Source organism: Serinus canaria, chromosome Z (assembly GCF_022539315.1).
Source record: "Serinus canaria isolate serCan28SL12 chromosome Z, serCan2020, whole genome shotgun sequence".
In the NCBI taxonomy this organism is placed as follows: domain Eukaryota; kingdom Metazoa; phylum Chordata; class Aves; order Passeriformes; family Fringillidae; genus Serinus; species Serinus canaria.
This window is the reverse complement of record NC_066343.1, coordinates 41,817,770-41,838,290: the sequence shown is the minus strand read 5'-3', so window position 1 is coordinate 41,838,290 and position 20,521 is coordinate 41,817,770. Positions and strand designations below refer to the sequence as shown.

Here is a 20,521-nt window from a genome sequence, read left to right as displayed (position 1 = left end):
TTTAATTCAGACCTTTTCCTGCTAGAGATCTCACATGTGATTCTTTGTGAAAACAAACAAAAGTGCTCAGTGTATATTTGAAAGGAAGTTAGATGACTTTTTTTTGTGTTGTGATATTGTCTTAACTTTTTTCCTAGGAAAGAGAGCATTTGGGTGTGTACCTTGTGCATACAGATAAAGTTTACTGGGTGTAATGTGCAACTCAGGCTGTTTTGCAGATGAATACAAAGTCCAAGAGGCACGAGGATAACAGGTGACCACTTGGAGGTATTTTTCCTGTAATTTGTACACTGAACTTTTAACTATAGAACACAATGTGAACAATGGAGAATTTTCTGTAGGGATAGGCTGTCTTTTGATATTTCTCTTGTGTCCAGCTAACATGCCACTGTGCAGTGAAGAAGGCTGCTGCCCACCCTGCTGTGTTGACTTCAAACTGGCAGACAGCCCAGGTTGCTTTAATTATAGCAAAAATCCCAAGGTATGACCTGGCAAAAGAGCAGTATTGGCATTTAAGGGCTTTATGACTGGTTACGCTGACATTTAAATTGAAAAGCAGAAAAAAGCCAAAGTGTGAGGCTGAGCTGAAAGCACACAACATAATGCCTCTGCACCGGAACAGGCCAGGCTTACTGGAAGCTGATTCGCAACATGTCATCTTTCCTACTACATTTTTAAAAACATCTGTGCTTTTATAAAACACTTGACTAGAAAGTACCTATTTCAATGATAGTATCATCATGCCAAAACTACCTCATTGGCTTTGAAACACCTATAGCATCTCACACACAGATTTGTGGAGTGAAAAAAATTATTAAACCAAACGGATACAACCGGGAAAAGCAGGCTCCGGGCACACAAGCACTCTGCAATTTTTTTCTAAACTTAAAAATGTTTGAGAGTTTTGTGTTTCTAGCCTAAGGTTAGAAGTGAGTTGTATTTGTGTCCTTGTTAGCTTCTCTGCCTCTGACTATTCTTAACCTAATAAAAAACCGTATAGCTGCCCTACCATCTCCCTTTTCTTTAGTCTTATATAACCACAGCTATGAGAATACCACTGTAGTATCGGAAGGGTAAGACAGTATCTCCAAAACATTAAAAATGGCACTCTAACCTACACTTTGATTTAAATTACTCACCAGGTCATTTAAAACAAAGGCTCCTCCTACTCAAGTTCACATAATTTCAGTTTTTAAAATTGCTGTTATGACTGCGTACTATAATCCATTCTACCACCAGAGAGGAAAATCCAAATCACTTACTTCCTTACCAGCTTATTTGGCTTTCCTTTTACTTGGAACCATGGATCTGGAGAATAAAGCAAGGCAAATGCACAGCTGTTAATGGAGGAGAGTATATAAGACTGTAAATCAATCTGAAGCCTTTCGTTCCCACATAAGCAACTCCTGCAGGAACATGAAGTGATTGAGACTGGAGATGAAGACATAGCATATATGGGATAAGATGGCAACAGTTCAATTGTATATTTCAAAACGGACTTCTGGGGGGCAAGGAAGATGTGTGTGAATAGGATGGAAATCAGAGTTTTAGAGAAATTCTTACTATTTTATGGATTTTCTATGGTGTCTTTCTTACAGAATTACTGCACTGTATTTAACACTTTCCTAGCACACTGAGCTCGAGACTTAGGACAACAAAAACCATGACAAGGGCATGGTTCCTAAAATGTGACAAGGGCAGTTTTTCTAAAGCTTTAACTGACTATTTTGCAAGCTTTCAGATGCATACTGCTTTAGGAAAATGTATTTCTGTCCACTCTTTAGAGAGCAAATCCTTTGCCAATATGCATGTGAATGCATTTGTAACTACTACAACCATCCACTCACATAGTGCCCTTGCACTTTTACCAAGAACCATGCCAATCACTACCAAAACACAGGGATAAACAAGAATTAAATAATGCCACTGGATGGGTGCCAATAGTTTACTATGATGGAATTATAGTTAGAAAGCAATTCATAATACACTAGCTCTTATACCCAGACTTGTAGGTATCATCTGGTGCATCTGTGTTCCCCAAAGCTGATGGTTTTTGTCATAATCTTCTAGTAAGTTTTCCCAATGGAACTGCATTTATGACATGAGTTCTTCCGCCAAGTACCTCCACAGTATTCCTCATTTGTTTAAAAAATATCAGAAATATTCTATATATCATCACCACCTAATTAATCTAATTCCAATGGTTTAAATAGTGTTTAATCACAAACAGAGAGTTTGAATTTATGCGAAATGAAATATGTCCAGAAGTACACTGGCAAAAAGGACTACTTCTGTCTCCTTTAGGATCTTCTTGGGCTATAGGGAACTGAAAAAGCAGAGAGCATTTACAACAGAATTTTTCCACTTATCTTTTAAAGAGGTTCAGCACTTTCAAACAATGCCAAGGGGAATAAATAGCACTCAGCAGGTAATCTACCTTAAAGGGACACAACAAAGCACTCTTTTAGCATTGCTGGATGCATAATACTAGAGGAGGATGCTCTTTATACCCCCTTGCTATGAAGAACAAAGTCTTCACACAGAAGTGCACAGAAGTGCTGTTATTTGTTGTCAGCATGGTCTGATTGCTACAATGATAGACTGAGCCTTAAAACAGCTCCTTGACGTTTTTGATAATAAACAGTTCTAGAGCTGTTAACCACTTAAGACTTATCTTTACAAATGAATTAATTTTGAGAAGGGCTAATTTTTAAGCCATAATTCTTGAGTGGATTTTTTTTGTGTGTGTGTTAGATACTCCTAAAGACCTCAGGATCACCCTGTAACTTTGACATTGTTCTGTGGATTACATCATTGCACCTTCAGTAACAAAGGGGAATACAAAATCATGTGAAGATATAGAAGTTCAAAATACGGCAGTCACCCCCATAAAGCCTTGCCTAAAACTGAAACAAGTAACATTGCTAGGAGTGGCAAAGGAAAGGAAATCCAAGACAAGAAGGATAACTTTGTCAATTACAATTTCTTTAGTAATAGTACAGTGCAACAACATCAACCAAAATACAGCTACTTGTACATAATACAAAATAAATTTTATACTGTGCCAGAAATTATGTATTGAGCTTAAAGAGTGATGTATAACATTTTCTCTTAAATAACATGGTCGGGTACACTCAGCCAAATGAATGTACTAGCACACTCTCTTTAAAGACAAACACATAGAGAGCAGTTTCTTAGTTCAGTGTATCCATATATCATACCTCAGCTAGGATTTGAGAGCAAGGTAAGTCTTTCAAGTTTTCCCTTTGTTACTGTTCTTTATCCATAGCACAGCAGTTCTACAATCAAATGAAGAGTTGAATTTTTGATAGTGGCATGTATTAGCAGATACAGAAAAGTCTTACACAGAACAGGCTAAGGCACCATAGTTTCCACAACAACCCAAGACATCACTGGCAAAAATCAATTTTAAAGGCAGCTATGAGTGTTTAGCTACAGTACCACGATGAACAACAATCTCATGCTGACAGCATTCTCTGTTGACTAGTGTGGCTTCTGTTTATTCTCTACAATGAGTAGTAAAAGATATGATTTTAATGTTACTACAATTTAAAGCAATATGAAGTGAAACTATCATCTTGACAGCACCTGCCACAAAGACCAAAACAGCTACCTTGCTAAAACTCTTTCAAATTCTAGAGTGAAAAGTAGGATTAGAAAAATCCTAGGAGGAAATTCATCAAACTTCACTAGAGAGACTGTGCGCTCCGTATTGAATATCATAGCTCAGACAGAGAATCACAGCTGAGACATATTTAAGGAGGTACTTTTTCAAAGTATTTTTCAAATTACCATCAACTCTCACTGTACTCCTTCCACTAATCTATCACAGAATAGTTAGGATTGTAAGGGACCTTCAGAGATCATCTAGTCCAACCCTCACTTGTATCCCCATATTTCAGAGTAGGACTGTCAGCAACTAGTTTTAAAAAATAACCAATATTCTTTACAGTGTTGATACACTACGTAATAAATCCCCAAAGGTTTTCATTCATGTATTTATCTACTTGATCTGCCAAAACCTTGGCTCTTACCTGCATTTAGTGCAGAGTGTTAATGAGATTTTTCTGTGCCTTACAATAAGCCAGTCTTGAAGTCAGACATTTTATTGCCAGTGCAGTAAATAACCTCAAGATTTTCCTATCAAAAATACCAGCAGCACATAAAATGCAAATCTGTGTCTCACTACCTATTTTCCTTTAAGGTGCAATGAGCAGCAGTCTTGTTATATTGTTTCTGTATCTTTTATGCCTGAACCTTAAAGTTTATCAGCTTTCACACTTTTACTCATTTTTTTGAAATTAAGTGAAACACCTCTTCAGAATTAAACTACACAATCATATGTTATCATATGTTCAGTCAAGATATAGTTCAAATTCTAGCAACATAATGAGCAACAGCAATTTCTTCAATTTCAAATAAACTTAAAATAAATAATTTCAATTAAAATAGCTTCAACCATAACAGCTGTGTAGCGTCTAAAAAAGCAAGAACTATAGGGAATTAATCTTGCTATTGTTATCTAATCAAATCTAACCACAGGAATTTTCTGAGTCAATCAACACCAACATTTTCTAAGCTAATACTCAGATCTAAGAATGACATAGAAAATGGGTCAAGATTATGTTAAGAACAGACATTCTTCATTAAATGAGCCAACCACACCTCACGATTACAATTAACTTTGGTCAAGTTCTAAATGCGCTCTGATCTCCAAAGACCTGGTAACATCAGGATACATCGTATATTGTTTATCTGTAAACAGGTAGTACAGCCTCCTAGCTCTTTTGTATGACTGCGCTAATGATGACTTAACCAAAGAAAACTGAAGTCATCTTGTATGGTTGGTTCTGATCTCAGTCACCTAACACACATTTGACACAAAAGTATCTAGGAGAGCAGTGCAAATACAAAAGCTCCATGACAGGGGAAAAAATAATATAAAAGAAAGAAAGAAAGAAATTCAATAATTAAAAAAAAAAGAAAAAAAAGGCTGTTTGGTTTTTCTCAGCGATTGTTTACTATTTTGCCTTCTGGCAGATGAAAAAGTTATCTTCTTTGAGTTTAAGATGTTCTGGTAGATCTAGCTGTCTTTTTGCTTCTTCAATGTCTTCCTGAATTGCTGAAATGAGTGCATCTGAAAAAGGTAAAAATAGGGATATTTAAAAATTGTTTTGTATTCTGAATACAATAACAAGTGTAAATAAGGCACCACAAAATATCAAACAACAATCACAGAAGTAGAATGTAACTAGAGGTCTGAAAGGCAGAATTCTCTGCTTAGAAAATGTTTTTTCTAACATGCTAAATACCTGTTACCAGCACTATCCTCTTTGTTTGCCAAAAGACACATTAGCAGCTCTGTTTCAATACTGACAAAACCGCATTTCAAGAAGAGTTTAGTACACTTGACTTTTACGGCAAGCCTATGATTTTAACGTTACTCCTCAGAGAAGCGCAAGAAAAGAGCAGGTTTTTAGTGTGATACATAAGATGATGTGGGAGTATGTGTTTTTGTTTTTAAATTACAAAAACATTCTACTGACATTTTAAAGGTTAACTGGTAAAACATCTCAGGATGGAAGCAGGTAGAGTGAAGACACAGAACTTGCATGAGTAAGGCAAAAAAGAAACTAGTCTGAGGGAGACCTTCAATACTGACCTAAGGAATCAAAGTTTTTTTCCGGTCGAATGTATCCAGTTATGACTATACTAAGAATTTCTCCATAAAAGTCTTCTTTGAAGGTGTGGATAATGTGTGTTTCCTAAAGGAAGAGAAGTAAGTGGATAATTACTATGAGCTTAAGAGTTTATTTTTCTCTCTGTAAGCATGAAGGCCTAATATCCAATATTCAAATTCTCCTTAACAGACAAAAAAATAAAAGGGACATTTAGTATAGCATGTATAATCCAAAATTAAAAGGCCAGGGCTTTAGTTTGTATTAGGAAGTAGAATTGCATTCTGCATGGAATTGAAAAAATTACTTCCTTAAAGAGTAAAAAGTGTTTAAAGAGAAAAGGAATGAAAAAAAACCCAACAAAACCAAAACAACAAAAAGCCCCCAAATCAAATAAAAAGACCCAACAAACCAATCAAAAAAAACCCAAAACCCACACCCCCAGACATCAGAAGTGCTTCAAAACTTCTCAGAGTTAAGATTTCCAAGGCAGGAAATGTTAGTGTTTCATCAACAAGTGAATACATTAAAATAACTATGAAGATTTTGATAGAAGTAGCTGCTTTGAGGAGAGCTTTTACAACTACCTCCTAAGGGAACTGAATGATAAAATTAAAGAGCAAGTCCAGACTAAGACACAGACCTGACACTCAAAACTTTTTTATGTGTATCTTGATCTCCAAAACAGGCCAACCTATTTACCAGCAAAGCTATCATTTGGGAAGCTTTTAACTACTTGCTCAGAAAAGCTGTCTGCAAAAAAAAAATTTAAAGTATAGATTTGCCTAAGACAAACACTTAGAAGTAGAGATTTATGTACAAATAAAATTGTTTTCAACAAATAAAAGAGAGCTTTGCAAGACTCAGGAAAAGCACCAGCACCTGTGAGCAAAAAAAACCCACAGCTGTCACAGCTCAGGATTTTAACTTCTCCATCCTTACATCCTTATATGCCTTCAAGTATTTATTTAGCACATTAAGCTGCAGCATCCTATGTATCCATTTCATTATTTAAGAGAAGAATTAATTAAAAATTCATTACAAATTAAGCTGCCCCAACATCTCCTATATTAAATGCAGATACATTGCAGAGAACAATAGATTATTACCATGTTCCAGCTTATGCAAGGGTCCCATAACCAGGAAACTCAATGTTTTTACCCATTTCATGCTTAATTTGCTCTCAGGAAGCCAAGCAACCATCATTGCAAGTACTATTATATTTTAATTTTGGAAGTAGTTAAGAAATGGTGGAATAGAAGAAAGCAAAACTTTATTCAACTTCCTCTGCATACTCTCTGGTTACAGAGAGTACATTCTTTTCAGAATATAAATATTAAATAGATAACAAATGCATTTCTAATGGCACACAAATTCCTAGATACCATTCATCAATCAAATTCTGAGTATCTTGTTAAAATTCATCCAGTCTTTTATTACAATAAAAATCCCACAAAAAGCAAAATTCTTACCACTGATTTCTTAGTATTCTTATAGAAGGGATTCCATCCTATGCTCAAAACCATTTTATGCACATCTCCATTTCCAACACAGGCCCATCCATAGTATATACCAGTAGGAATATCAGATGGAAAGCTTTCAACTACTTGCTCAGAAAAGTTAGCTGTAAAAATTTTACAAAGTGTGAGTCAATTTGTGTAAATCAAGTATACAACACGATCTTCAAATACTTAAAAGCCAAACTCTGCCTACATACTATTTACAAACAGAACACTGGTGATGATAGGAATAATGAAACATATCATCAGCAAAGTATAAAACAGCTTCATAAAATTCAGTTACTGTGGCAATACCAGAGTTATTACATCTCCTACACACACACAATGTATTGTATAGTTTTCTTTCTCTTCTGCAGTAATAATTAATAAATACGTCACACATACAGCCAGAAAACATTTCATTCTTAACACAACTACCACAAATTTACCATGAGGAAAAATGAGAGGGAAAAAGTCAACTTTCTTCTACGCTATAAAACAGCATCTCCAAACTATTTATTAGTAAACTATTTACTGATGAAATAAACTATGCAGAAGAAACGGTAATCATTGTTTAGTCATCTGTCAGTTTTGCACAAGTTCCCTTTCAGAGGCACCTGTGGACTTGAGATTTCCTTTGAAAACTATGTAGTTACGATAAAATAAAATTTCCTTTTAACTGAATTGAATCTTCTCTCAAAATTACTATCCTACCTCTATTTCCAAGCTGAATAGATCTCTTCACACAAGACTGATATTAAACTGATTTGACAAGATACTAAACTGATTTGAAAGAATGGATGGTTACCAAATTTTTACCAAAGCTCACAGATAGTTACAGCTCCCTTTCCCTGTTCTCTAATACCAACACATTATTTGTAAACAACCAAGAGATAAACGTGAAACATTCTCAGAAACAGATGTCAGAAATCCAGCACTACAAGAGTGGTCTTATAAAGTTTTATCTCTGTAAGATGTAGTACAATATGACTACTGACTTCAGTGTCTGCTTGAGAAAAGTCAAAATTTTCTTGCAGTATTCATCTGCCTGCATTTAGGCATCTGAAGCAGAGATGGGCAATAAGAAAATATATTCTCTGTCGGCCAAGCCCACCTGCTCTGTTTCAAACTCTGCTTCCTTGCAGCGATTCCCAATGCCTACTCCCTTTCCTATTACTATCGGAGATTTATGAGAAGGGATATTTTTCTCAGGCTGCTACACCACTGCATCGAGAATGTGACACCACTCATCTACATCCTGTACATCATGACGATCACTAGATGAGAAAATAAACAAACATCAAGATTCAGGAAAACCTCTTTACAGATTGGGTTGCAGGGAATAACACAAGGGAAGGCGCAAGACTCTAAGCACTGCAGGAGAGGGGGAAGAAGGCGCCAGCAAAACAGTATTAGGTAACAAGGCAGGGCCGTTTTTGTAAACCACAAATCATAGCAAAAGCGCAGCTTTTCAGGGCAGCCGGGCGGCCGCCGAGGTCAGGCGAGCTTGGTCAAAGCGCGGCCGCACCGCTGCCCGGCAGGAGCACGGTCCCGGGGGGCGCGACAGACACCGGCTGCAGAACCCCCGGCCCAGCATGTCGCCGGCGGGAGCGCTCCAGGGACCCTGCGCGGACCCTCAACCCCACGGCTGGGCCCAGCCCCGCGGACAACCCGCCCGTGTTGTTCCGGGAAAAAGTGCCCTCCGCGCCCGCTCACCGGTGGGGATGCCCAGCTCCTTGGAGCCCCTGCCGAAGCCCTTCACCACCTCCCCGCGGCAGAAGTACGGCAGCTGCCTCATGGCCATGCGCGGAGGGGGAGGTACCGGCGCCCAGAGCCCGCCGTGCCGCTGCGCCGCTCTCCACCGCCTCCCGCACGGGGCGCTACCAACGACAGGGGAGGAACCGCTCAAGTCTGCGAGCCACACAGCGCCCCCGCGCCTCCTGCCCACCCTCCGGAGTGGACGTGCCCGCGCCGCATGCCCAGCGTGCCCTCCCTGGCCAGGGTTGGCCGTCCCGGCCGCAGCGGGGCGGAGCTGCACGGCGGTCTGGCCGCGGCGCGGCGCGGCAGGCGGTGCTTGCTGAGGGCCGTGAGCGCTGCCGTGCGCAGCGGGGTGGTGTCACTCGTCGGGGCCGCCTCCGTGCCCTTTGCTCCTGCCCGCGGGGTTCGTCACACTCGGCACTCCGAGGGCAGCTGGGTCTGGGCAGTCCTGCAGTTTCTTCTATGCAGTGCAGTAATAGCAGCGACTGCTGTGCTCCAGCTGCGACATCCCGACCCTCTTACCTGAAAGGCTTGCACCCCGCGCCCACGCGTGTAGATAGGGATTGTTGCTCCCTATCTAGGTAGCCCTAGATTTACCTTTTCGCTCAGAAAAGACAAAATGCTTCAGTGCACAGCAGACATTCAGGAAAGCCGCGAGAACAGGTCTTTTTGTGACATGCTCTAGCCAACTGCAGTTCCTTGCTCAAAACAAAAGCAATAATCCAAACAACCAAGCCCCAACAGCAAACTAAACTAAAACCAAACCAAAAACCCAAACCATTTTTACCCAGCCTCTGCTTTTACCAACGTGCCCACGTCTCCCGTGCTGCCATCACCCCTGCTAGTGCAGGGATCTCCTTTGGAAAAACACCAGGAGAGCAGTGCTCGTTCTGTGTTCGCTCACAGGAAAATGAAGGGTTCAGCATTTCTCTTCCTTCGCTTCCTGTCTCTTCATGTTGATAAAGCTTATTAATGTAATTAGATGATTAGTGCTCTTTTTTCTATTGCCCTGCCTGATCCAACTTCAATAAATTTGAGATAGCGTGAGCTCAAAATAGTATTATGTGAAAGACATCCATAATCTTGGTAATTTACAGAACAGCCAGCCCACCAGCAGACAGTCTCTGTATCAGTGATACTATAGGCCATTTGAGTTCTGGAGTCTCACTCAGCACTGCTGTGCTGCACATAAGCATATTTGTGTTTAAACTTGTAACTGTTATCCAGAAACACCATCCAGAAAATCTCCTGAGGTAAATTGGCACTTTCTTTTTTTTTTTTCCCCCTTCTAGAACAGTTTCTAATTTCACCGGTTTGATATGAGCCATAAAAATATTTCAGGACTTACCTCTAATTTGGTTTGTTATTTTTTTAATGTGGAAAAGCAATGTGAACATCTATGGCTTGTGTTTGTATTTAATTGTGTTCCAAGTAAATAACTTTTTCAAATTGGAATTGTTTGGAGAAGTGGACTTATATATCACATTATGAACAACTGACTGTTCATGGAAGCTGTGGGCACAAGCGGTTTTAGATAAAAAGGCAAAAAAAAATTATACGTGATTTTGCCTCAAACTTATCCTCTTCTTTCCTTCTTTAATTTCTCTTAATTCTCTGTCATCCTTTTCATCATAACATTTAAATTCATTACTTCAGCTTGAGTAGCTTTGACTGTCTAAGGGAATGACCATATGTGTAGCTGGAACTTGCAACAGAGTGGTGATGGTATATATGTAAGAAAAAAAAAAAGGAAGGTATTCTAAGTATGCTATTAGCAGGTCAATTCTGTTCTGCTGTCTCTGAGTGGGTAGAGAATTATGCTATAAAGGGTGTTTAAAGGTTTTGTAATGGTAGTGTCTTGGATATGAAGTCTAAATCTTGAAGTCATTGCCTAGTTGCTTAACTAATGACAGACCGTTAACAGTTGACGGTGTGGCATCACAGCCATTAGCACTGCTAGTTTATTTTAACTGAGAAGAAAGAAACGAAAACAAAACCCCTCTATTTTCTGGAATGAGTTTCCTCGCGATATTTGTATTCGAGGACATACACATTGGTGTTCTTCCCCCTCGTCCCCACGCTTTTTTGCTTTTTTTTTTTTTTTTTTTTTTTTTAACGATTCCATCTTTTCAGAACTTGCTGTTCTTGTGATATCCGCACGATGGCACACAGGCACTTCTTTCTCAGAGTGTAGGTTTGGGCAAAAGGTTTACAATCTCAGTAACTGAGAAGACCTTGAAAATTACTAAATCAAGGAAGTATTTGTTTAAGGACCATGTGGTTAAGTAATTTCACAGAAGTCTTGCTGACGACTTCTATCTCATTGTCTCAAATAGTTGTTTTTTATCAGTAATTATGATGGGCTGCCATGATCCAGCCAAAATATTAGCCATCCTTCATTAGCCATATGTCCTCATTTTTCTTTTGTTATTAAGTATACTACTTCATATTGGAGGGGGGTGGACCTTAAGTAGAATTTAATTACTTTTACTGACATTTACAGTGGTTAGCTCTACTAAAATTTAGCAGAGTTAGTAGACATGATTCTTCCAAAACCATCATTAAATTTTAGTGATGAATATGTCTTTTAGCACTGTCAGTCAAATGAAGAACTATTTGAGAGTTCCTACCTCCAGTGAGAAAACTCAGGTGCCATTTCAGGCAGCTAGGGAAGAACTTCTGTTCCCTAATTATGCTACTTTAGCTACAGTTATTGTCAGTGAAAAGTATTTTTCTTTTTTCCTAGAGCCACAGAAACCAGAATAAAGAAAAGAGAGCATGTGTTATGTCACCTGTATAGGTTCCATGTCAGGTTACCAAACTGAACATAAGCTTCGAGGACTCATCATACTAACCAACATTTAATGCAGAGTGGAACAGACTCTGTTCATCTTGTTTTTCAGTAAAACAAAAGATTTGTATCTCAAGATAAGCCTGTGCCAGAGTCCCTGTCTCTTACCACTATGCTGCAAAAGCCTGCATTCCTATGCAAAGCCTAAGGTGAGAGCAGGAATATCATGTTTCCTTCATGTGGTGTGGAAAAACAGCAGAACCGTATCTGCTGGATACTGGAATATTTTAGGGCTGTCCCAACCAAACTGGAAATTCTGGTTACACCAGGCTCAGTGAAATATTCAGGAGCTGACTCAGAAAAGAGTGACATGTAGTAAAACTAGTAGCATTTTAGCCTGTTCCTTGGAAGTTTCCATTCCCAGCATGACAAAACACTCATTGATTCAGGAGTTCAATTCAAGGACGCTCTGGCACTCCTTACTTTTAGTATGCTGAAACCAGGTGATGAAATCACAGATATGTACAAAACACTCTTACTAGAATGTCTAATAAATACCTGCTTTGAAAGGAATTTTTCTGTATTTTAGTCTGGAATAGAAAACCACAGAAGTTATTCTTTTACTTTAAAAAAAAAAAAAAAAAAAAAAAAAAAACCAACCCTTTATTTTTAGTAGTCTGAAGTTTTGTTCTAGTTGAATAGACTACTTTCTTCTAGGAAAAATTCCTGCACATTAGTATGATGGTACTGAGACTGTGTTAGATTACAGTGAAGCAACAGGTACTATGAATGTCTGTTTAATAAGGCATAGCTGATATTATCTCCTCACCATCTGATAATTACATAAAATTCTAAAAACTACCATTTGTATGTTAGTAAACTGTGTGTGAAAGACAAAACTGGTGCATTTCAGATATTACAGAAATATTATATAAAAGTGTAGAATTTGATGCTCTTTGAAAGTTTATGTCAATTCTTTAGAATTCCTCCAGCTTTTGAATCCCTGTTTCTCTTTCTGGTGTTTTCTCCGCACCAAGTCCTCAGTTATCTCCTTGAAAAATATAAAGCGTTGCTTTCAGCTAGCTTCCCATTATCTCTACACATCATTGTTTTGTGCCATGTGGACATGCTTCATGTTTAGTGCTCTAAAAAAAAGCTTTTAAATGCATTTTAAGTCCTTCCCTCTTTGTCCATTTTCCTAAAATGGTTTAACAGGTGTCTCAGATTAAATATCTGTAATTAACTGATAAGGTTGGATTATATGATGTATTGTCATACCTTTATTTTTGCAGCTGCAGTTGACCCAGATCAAAATGTTTGTGACCAGTCTGTCCCTTATTATAAAAGCAACCTTCGGGTAATTGTTTGGTTAAATATTTAGGAGAATCTTACCTATAGAGACTTTGGCAGCATAAAAAAAGTTAATACAGGGCAAGGCAGCTCAGGCAGCTCACCACTTTGAAGATAACAAAATTAGATTCTTGTATGTTTGACAGATTCTGGTCCAAAGTATCTTGCATTTCTCAAACAATGAATACAAATTGCTCTCAGAAGCCTCGCAATGGAATGTAGAAGAACAAGACTGGGAATCTAGGTGAGAAGTTAGGTGATGTTTACTGTATTGTCATGAGGTTTGCTCATGAATAGATGTTAGGCAACTTGGAGGTCAGTGCCAAGCTACTTCTGCAGAAATGGTGTGCAAGAAATGTAGGAAATGGCATGTAAGGAATGTGTTACAGGAAGTAACTGAGAAATATGAGATCTATTAAGAAAGTAATAAACAATGGGACAAGCAATGGATTTTTCAATAAAATAAATAAAGTTTTAAAAAGCTTAATAAAAATAAAGCTCAATAAATTTAATACCACAAATAGCTTAATTAGAAATTTTGGTGAATCTGCATAATATCTGCTTTTCATGAGTTGTAAAGCAAACAAAAATTAGATACCAAAATATCTTCTGACCTAGAATACGACATGGCTCTTGTGTTCTTCTTTTCATGGGAAAGAATAGAAGACAATGGTGCTAAAGGTTTACAGAAAAAGGCAATCACTCAGATGAAAAAGCCTTTTAGAAGGGCATAAGCTCAAATGGGAATGAGTGTGGAGATAAAAGGAGCAGATTTTTGATGTTCATGAAGCTTCTTAAGTTTGGGAACACTTTACAAAAGAAAGTAAATCAGTTTGTCAAATCAGTTTGTCTTTACTGCAGGAATTAGTTTCACCATAACATAAAGAATAAAAAGATTGAATCAGTGACCACTGAATTGATTCACGGAAATGCCACAAAGAACATCAGTACCCTCTCAAAACCACAGGAGATGTATTGCCTCAGTGGTAGATTTGCTTTTTTTATGTCCAGAAATACCATGTTTAGGCACTGACCTCTGTTGTCTTTACAGAAGACATTTTGTTAGTTTTCAGCCTATGAGGGATAAAAGTATTTCACCTATGCAGTAACATCAGAAAGAGCAGAAAATGAAAATTATTGTTGTAGTGACTGACATTGCAGGGGGGATGTAATGAAGGAAGTAGCTACAATGTTTTTCCTTGCACGCTAATTGTCATTTTTATGATCATTTACTTTCCTTCTCTGGGCTTGCTGTTCCAACCTTTATCACAGAGTAAGCAACAGGTGAGCAAACAAGAAAGATTCTGATGAAAATTTCTCATTGCTAAAAGGAACCTGTAGTTTGTAATACTCCTGCTGCCACCACTACATGATGCATGTTCAAGGCACGCCTGCATTTGTGACAGCACTGCCATCTGTATAAGGCAACCACTCCTTCAATAGCAATCTTCTTAATATTGCCTAATGAAGAAATAGCCCTAATCATCACTCATGTCTGCCACTACAAAGAAATCCTTCTCTCTTCAAATGTGCCATTTGCGTGCAAACTCATGTTTTCTAAACACAGGAAGTATTTGCACAAGAGAAAATGGAATAGTTTGCACAATAAAAAACAGAAAAGTGTTAGCCATAATTTCCTTGATTTTTGGGCTCCATCCCATTTGCCGTGCACACAATCCCAGTAATCCTGCAAGCAGCCGGTGCGAGACACAACAGTGCTGAGGACAGAAGAGTAAGGCTGCATCAGTCTCCCACAAATTGCCTCAATATGGGCAGAGTGCCATCACTTGTCCTTGCTAGTAAGCCTAGCTGGGTGCTGCTCTACTCATTTTTCTAATCACACCAAAGCTATGAACACAAAATACATGTACAAAGAAGAATCCCAGAAGTAATACAAGGCTTGCTCTGAATAACACAGCGGGTATGTTGCTAAATCAATTATTTTGTGGAAATATAATGCTGTGTGCTGCTTCTTCAATTTTCCCAGTTCAGCTGCATCCAAACACAATGAAAATGACTTATTTTTCTCCTTGGGAGTTACAATTAAAAATCATTCTCTCCCCCCCACCCCCACCCCTCAAAAAAAAATTACCACCAAAAAATGCACCAACAAAACCTTCCCATCCAAACAAAACAAAACAAAACAAAACAAAACAAAACAAAACAAAACAAAACAAAACAAAACAAAACAAAACAAAACAAAACAAAACAAAACAAAACAAAAACCAACCAAACAAACAAAAAAAAACCCCAAACAACAACAAAAAAAAACCCTTAAAAAACCCCAAAGCTCAGATGCTCTTATTTTAGGACATCTCCTATTCCACTACTCCTATTCCACTTACTTTATCAAGGGTATCCTAAGCTGCAGAGGTTCAAACAAGTTATCTAAATCAGTACTAGCTTCATATGGAGATGTTCTAACCAGTTTTTCCACATTATTAATATCCCTACCTTCTGCACATGGATCACTCATTTTGCCCCACGCTGTTTACCTTGGCAAAGAAATAGCAGTGAGAACCCTTAATTTGTGCTACAAAACAGGTTGAGCAGAAAATTCAGTAGAGCCTGCTTTACATAACAGAAGTAATGACCCTCAAAACTAAGGTTTTTCATAGTCATCATCAATGTATCAGACACATTTAATAAAAAGATCAATATAATCCTTCATTGCCTAAAAAATAAACTAGAGATTCATGCATGCTGTCAACCCTGTACTTGTACATGTACTTGGCAACCAGACTGTATGAGCATGGAACAGATATTTTGAGATATTGCAAAACATTTACTAGTGAGTGAGAAAGGACATCATATCCTGGGGTGGTTTGAATGATCTTCTACTTCCTTCCTTGACAGAGAAGAAATAGTATTTTCTCACATCAGACAAGTGACTTCAACTATCATTAACTGTCACTGTAGATAAGTAAGGAAGTGGCACAAAAGTACTCAAAATGTTTTATCTGATAGCCAAGAATATTTAAAAAAACCAAAACCAACTGAGCCAACTAACACCCTTCTTTTAAGGGGAAATCAAGCCACGGAAGAGAATCTGTATAATTATCTGTTTTGATCTACACATTTGTTTTTATGCCAAATATTTAATAAATGTTTACAGCCCATAGTAAGCCTATAAGTAGAATAGGTTTCTGAATCTGTTGCCTTGTGAAAGAACATAGATTCATAAAATGTCTTGGGTTGAAAAGGACCTTTAAAATCCTCTAGTTCCAGCCTCCAACATGGGAGGGGACACTTTCCACTTGACCAGATTATTCAGAGCCCCATCCAACCTGGCATTAAATACTTACAGGGATGAGTCATTCACAGCTTCTCTGGGCAACCTGTTTCAGCACCTCAGCAGCCTCACAGTAAAGAATTACTTCCTATCTAATATATATCAACAGTTTAAAACCATCACTCCCCATCCTATCACTAAATATTCCTGTTAAGTCACTCTCACCCTTTTTTATAAGTCTGCTTTAGGAATTGAAAGGCTGTTCTTAGGTCTCTCTATAGTCTTTTCTTTTCCAGCCTGATTGACACCCACTCTCCCAGCCTGTCATTCACAGGAGAGGTGCTGCAGCCCTTTGATCTTCTAAGTGGCCCCCCTTGCAAATGCTACAAAAGGTTCTTATGTTGGGGGCCCCAGAGCTAGATGCAGCACTCCAAGTGGAGTCTCATAAGAGCAGAGGTGGGGGGCAGAATCCCCTGCCTTGCCCTGCTGGCCATGCTGCTTTTGTTGTAGCCCAGGATACAGTTGGCTTTCTGGGCAGCAAGCACACGTTGCTATGTCACTTAAAGTTTCTTGTCAGCCAACACACCCAATTTCTTCTCTGGGCTGTTGTCAATCCATTCTCCTCCCAGCCTGTATTTGTGTTTAGGATTGCCCTGATCCAAGTGCAGGACATAGTTCTTGGCCTTGTTGAACTTCATAAGGTTTGCATGGGCCCACCTCTCAAGCTTATCAAAGTCCCTCTGGATGGCATCCCTGCCCTCCACTGTGTTGATAACACCACACAGCTTGGTGTTGTCAGCAGACTTGCTGACTTAATACCAAATGACCCAGAAGTTTGATATATTTTGAAAAATATTTGAGAGCTGTGAAATAACACGCAGCATCAGCAAATGCAGTTACACTTTTTCTAGTTTTCCAGTCCACCACACTCCCCTGTTTCTGACACCTCACTCTCCACATCACTCCTGAATCTTTACTGAAATCCAAAAAGATTGCACTGACTGACATAAGGACACTTAAAGATCCAGCTAATTCTGATTTCAGATACATAATCAGTAGATTAGTTTAAATAATCAGTAGATTTTTAAAAAATCAATTGAACAATAATTGTGTGAGTAAAAATAAATTACAGGAGTACCTCCCTTTGTACTTCACTACTTCACTTTTTCACTTTTCACTTTTTTCGTTATAATGAAACCACATCAGTTTTGCTCCTGTGGGCTATTTGTCCATGTCCATGTTTCCCAGGGATATGGATTTTTCAGTTTCAAACTGGTAAAAAAAAAACAGTGATTGTTATTCATAAATTCCAAAGTTGAGGTAATTATTTCCTGTGCATTATTTGGTATTATATATAGTGATTTTTATTTAATCAACTTTTGATCCTGAAGCAATTTCTGAAGAATTATGACTAAAACAGAAAAGATCCTATAACATGTACTTGCTTTATTACCAAATCCTTAGTATGTTCAGCATGAACCATCTACTTCTACACTTTATGACTCTTCACAATTAGAACGTACAATGTTCTATTTTGCTGTGGGAGGAACGAGGATTTCTTAAAATCTTTTTTTCTTTGAACATAGCTCTTGCCATGCGTGCATACAAAAAGAGTAATAGGATGAATGATACATGCTTGTGTCTTTATTTTTGTGAGAGCACCAAACCAGTTTCCCAGAACAGTCTATCAATACACTACTTCATACAGAAACCCGCAGCAGTATGCCAAAGAAACAGAACTGTCAATTGGACCTAGTTCTGAGATTTAAATTAATATTTCTGTATTTTGTGTTCAGACCATAAATTGTCTTGATCATATTTTGAAATATTATTTAGGAAGTGGCTGCAAGAAGCAAAAGCTGCAAAATATTTGGACACTAATGTCAATGACTGCAGCAATGCATTCTCTACATCTCTGCAGAACATTTAATCAGTAAATCTAAAAGCACTTTCTGAAGAAATAACTTCCCTCTCTATTTAATTCGGAAACTACAGATACAAGAAAATCCATACATCAAGTCCTCTTTTGTCTTGGTTTGCATTAGAAACACATTTTTGCTATTTTATTCAAAAGTTTCATTCTTTTGAGGTTTTAAGATAACTGAACTGCTACTGAGGACGAAGTACAACGTTGATAACAAGAAATTAAACACTTTCTTTCTGACAGGGTTCTGACCTTAACTCATCTTCAAGAGATAAATACTTACTGCTTTTTTTTTTTTTTGTTGTTGTTATTTTCTTTTTAAAAATATTTACTTATACCACAAAACACCACCACTTATGCTTATCAGAGCACTACAGGATAATATAAGTCTTAGAAATAAAAGGATCAATGGAAAAACCCAGAGAGAACCATCAGGAATTTTGTCCCTCAGGAAGGTTTACTAAAGCTGACAGAAAAAAACCCCAAAATGCGAGAAGTCTGCTTTTTTTCCCCACTGGCTTGCATGGCGCTGTGCTTTGGATTTGTGCTGGAAACAGTGTTGGCAGCTCAGGAGTGTTTTCATGAGCAGCACTTACACAGTGTCAAGGTCTTTTCTGCTCCTCACCCCCCAGCGATTCAGCTGGGCGGGCACAAAGAGTTGAGAGGGACACATCTGAGAGAGCTAACTCCAGCTGACCCAAGGGATACCACAGCTTATATGGCATCGTACTAAGGATATAAACCTAAGAGAAGAAGAATAAAGGGGCCAGCGTTTGGAGAGATGGCATTTGATTTTCTCAAGTCCCTCTTATGAGGGCCCTGCTTTCCTGGAAATGGCTGAACACCTGCCTGCCCATGGGAAGAGGGGAGCAAATTCTTGGTTTTGCTTTGCTTATCTGCGAAGTTTTTACCTATTAAACTGTCTTTATCTCAACCCATGTGTTTTCTCACTTGTACCCTTCTGATCTTCTCCCCTGTCATGCTGTAAGGAAGTAAGTGAGCATTAGATGGAGTTTGGTTCCAAGCCGGGGTTAAACTACAACATGAAGAAACTTGTTTTGTCCTGAATGTTGAAATTATATTACTAATTGATATATAAATGGAACTACATGTTCATCAGACTGTACTAAGGAAAAGTACTAAGTATTCTTGACTTAGAAAGTATGAAACTGTTAAAAGGTATGATATATGAAGGAGAAATTTAGGAAATTCTTACAAGAGACCTCAATTTTATAGGCAGCTTGAATATCTTAGGGAAGTTCTTGTTCAGCATCTGTCTGTGACAGACATGAGACAGGCAAACCTGAATAAAGTATTTACATAAGACACAGATTTAAACTTAAGAAAACAAAAAAGAAAAGGAGTGGGGAAATGCAGAACATAAACTGACTAGTCTGTAATTAGGACCTCGCATGTACCCTCCAGGGCAGAACAATAACCAGACCACTAACTCCTGGGAACATAAAGAAACAAGGCAGATTTGGAAACTGCAGTCTGGAAATTCAACAGGGACAAGTTTGGAAAGGGCCATGTGAAAGACTGTATAAAGGTACAATAAAATACACATCCATCCTTTTGACAAAATTTCTCCATTTCCTAGAATTTACACCATCTTCAAAAGCCTGTGGACAACAATGAAATTCCTAATAAAAATTAAATTAGGCTCTTATGCTGCAGTACACCACTCTAGGAACTACTCAAAAAGCAGCTGCATCCATTTGTATGAATAAACTCATTGTAATTTATGGTAATGTGCAGTTTATACGATTATGTGATGAGCTTACAGTTAAGTCCCAAAAGAGAAAAGAACTGAATCACATACCAGGGAACAATTCTTATTATAGATTCAAGTTACTAAATATACAAGTGAAAGGCAGTCTTGTGTTGCAGGAATTATGCAGCTGCCACCTAGTCCATGTTAGGAATTTTGCAGATGCCACCTCAGCAGGGCTCAGCCCTAGGTTCCTACCTGAAAGAGACAGGCCACCAATCTGCTGAGTAAATAACTTGTTTCTTTATCTGACATACAGAGGAGCTTGAGCTGTGTGGTACAAGGAGGGATCCCCATTCCAGACCACATACCCCAGCTATACTTTGGTTGCTGGGCTGACATTTGTCTGAAAAATTACCATGTTCCCTTAGAAATATTTCCTTGGTTCCTAGCTTCATTCTGATTGCATCTGCCACTTTCATCTAGTTTGGTGGTTGCATCATTAGCTTTATCAGAATGTTTACTCACAGAGAGTTGTTGCAGCCTAAGACCTCAAG

The 20,521-nt window shown here is 38.3% G+C and overlaps 1 protein-coding gene across 1 annotated transcript; it reads right to left on the bottom strand.

Annotated features, from left to right (window-relative positions):
* Positions 1–2,964: 2,964 nt before the first annotated feature.
* Positions 2,965–9,217, bottom strand: RFK (riboflavin kinase). Its single transcript, XM_009093935.4, is given in 5 exon segments — positions 2,965–5,063; positions 5,066–5,158; positions 5,684–5,786; positions 7,172–7,323; positions 8,915–9,217. Coding segments are annotated over 5 exon segments (471 nt in total). The 5' UTR covers positions 9,003–9,217; the 3' UTR covers positions 2,965–5,028.
* Between the last annotated feature and the right edge of the window lie 11,304 nt (positions 9,218–20,521).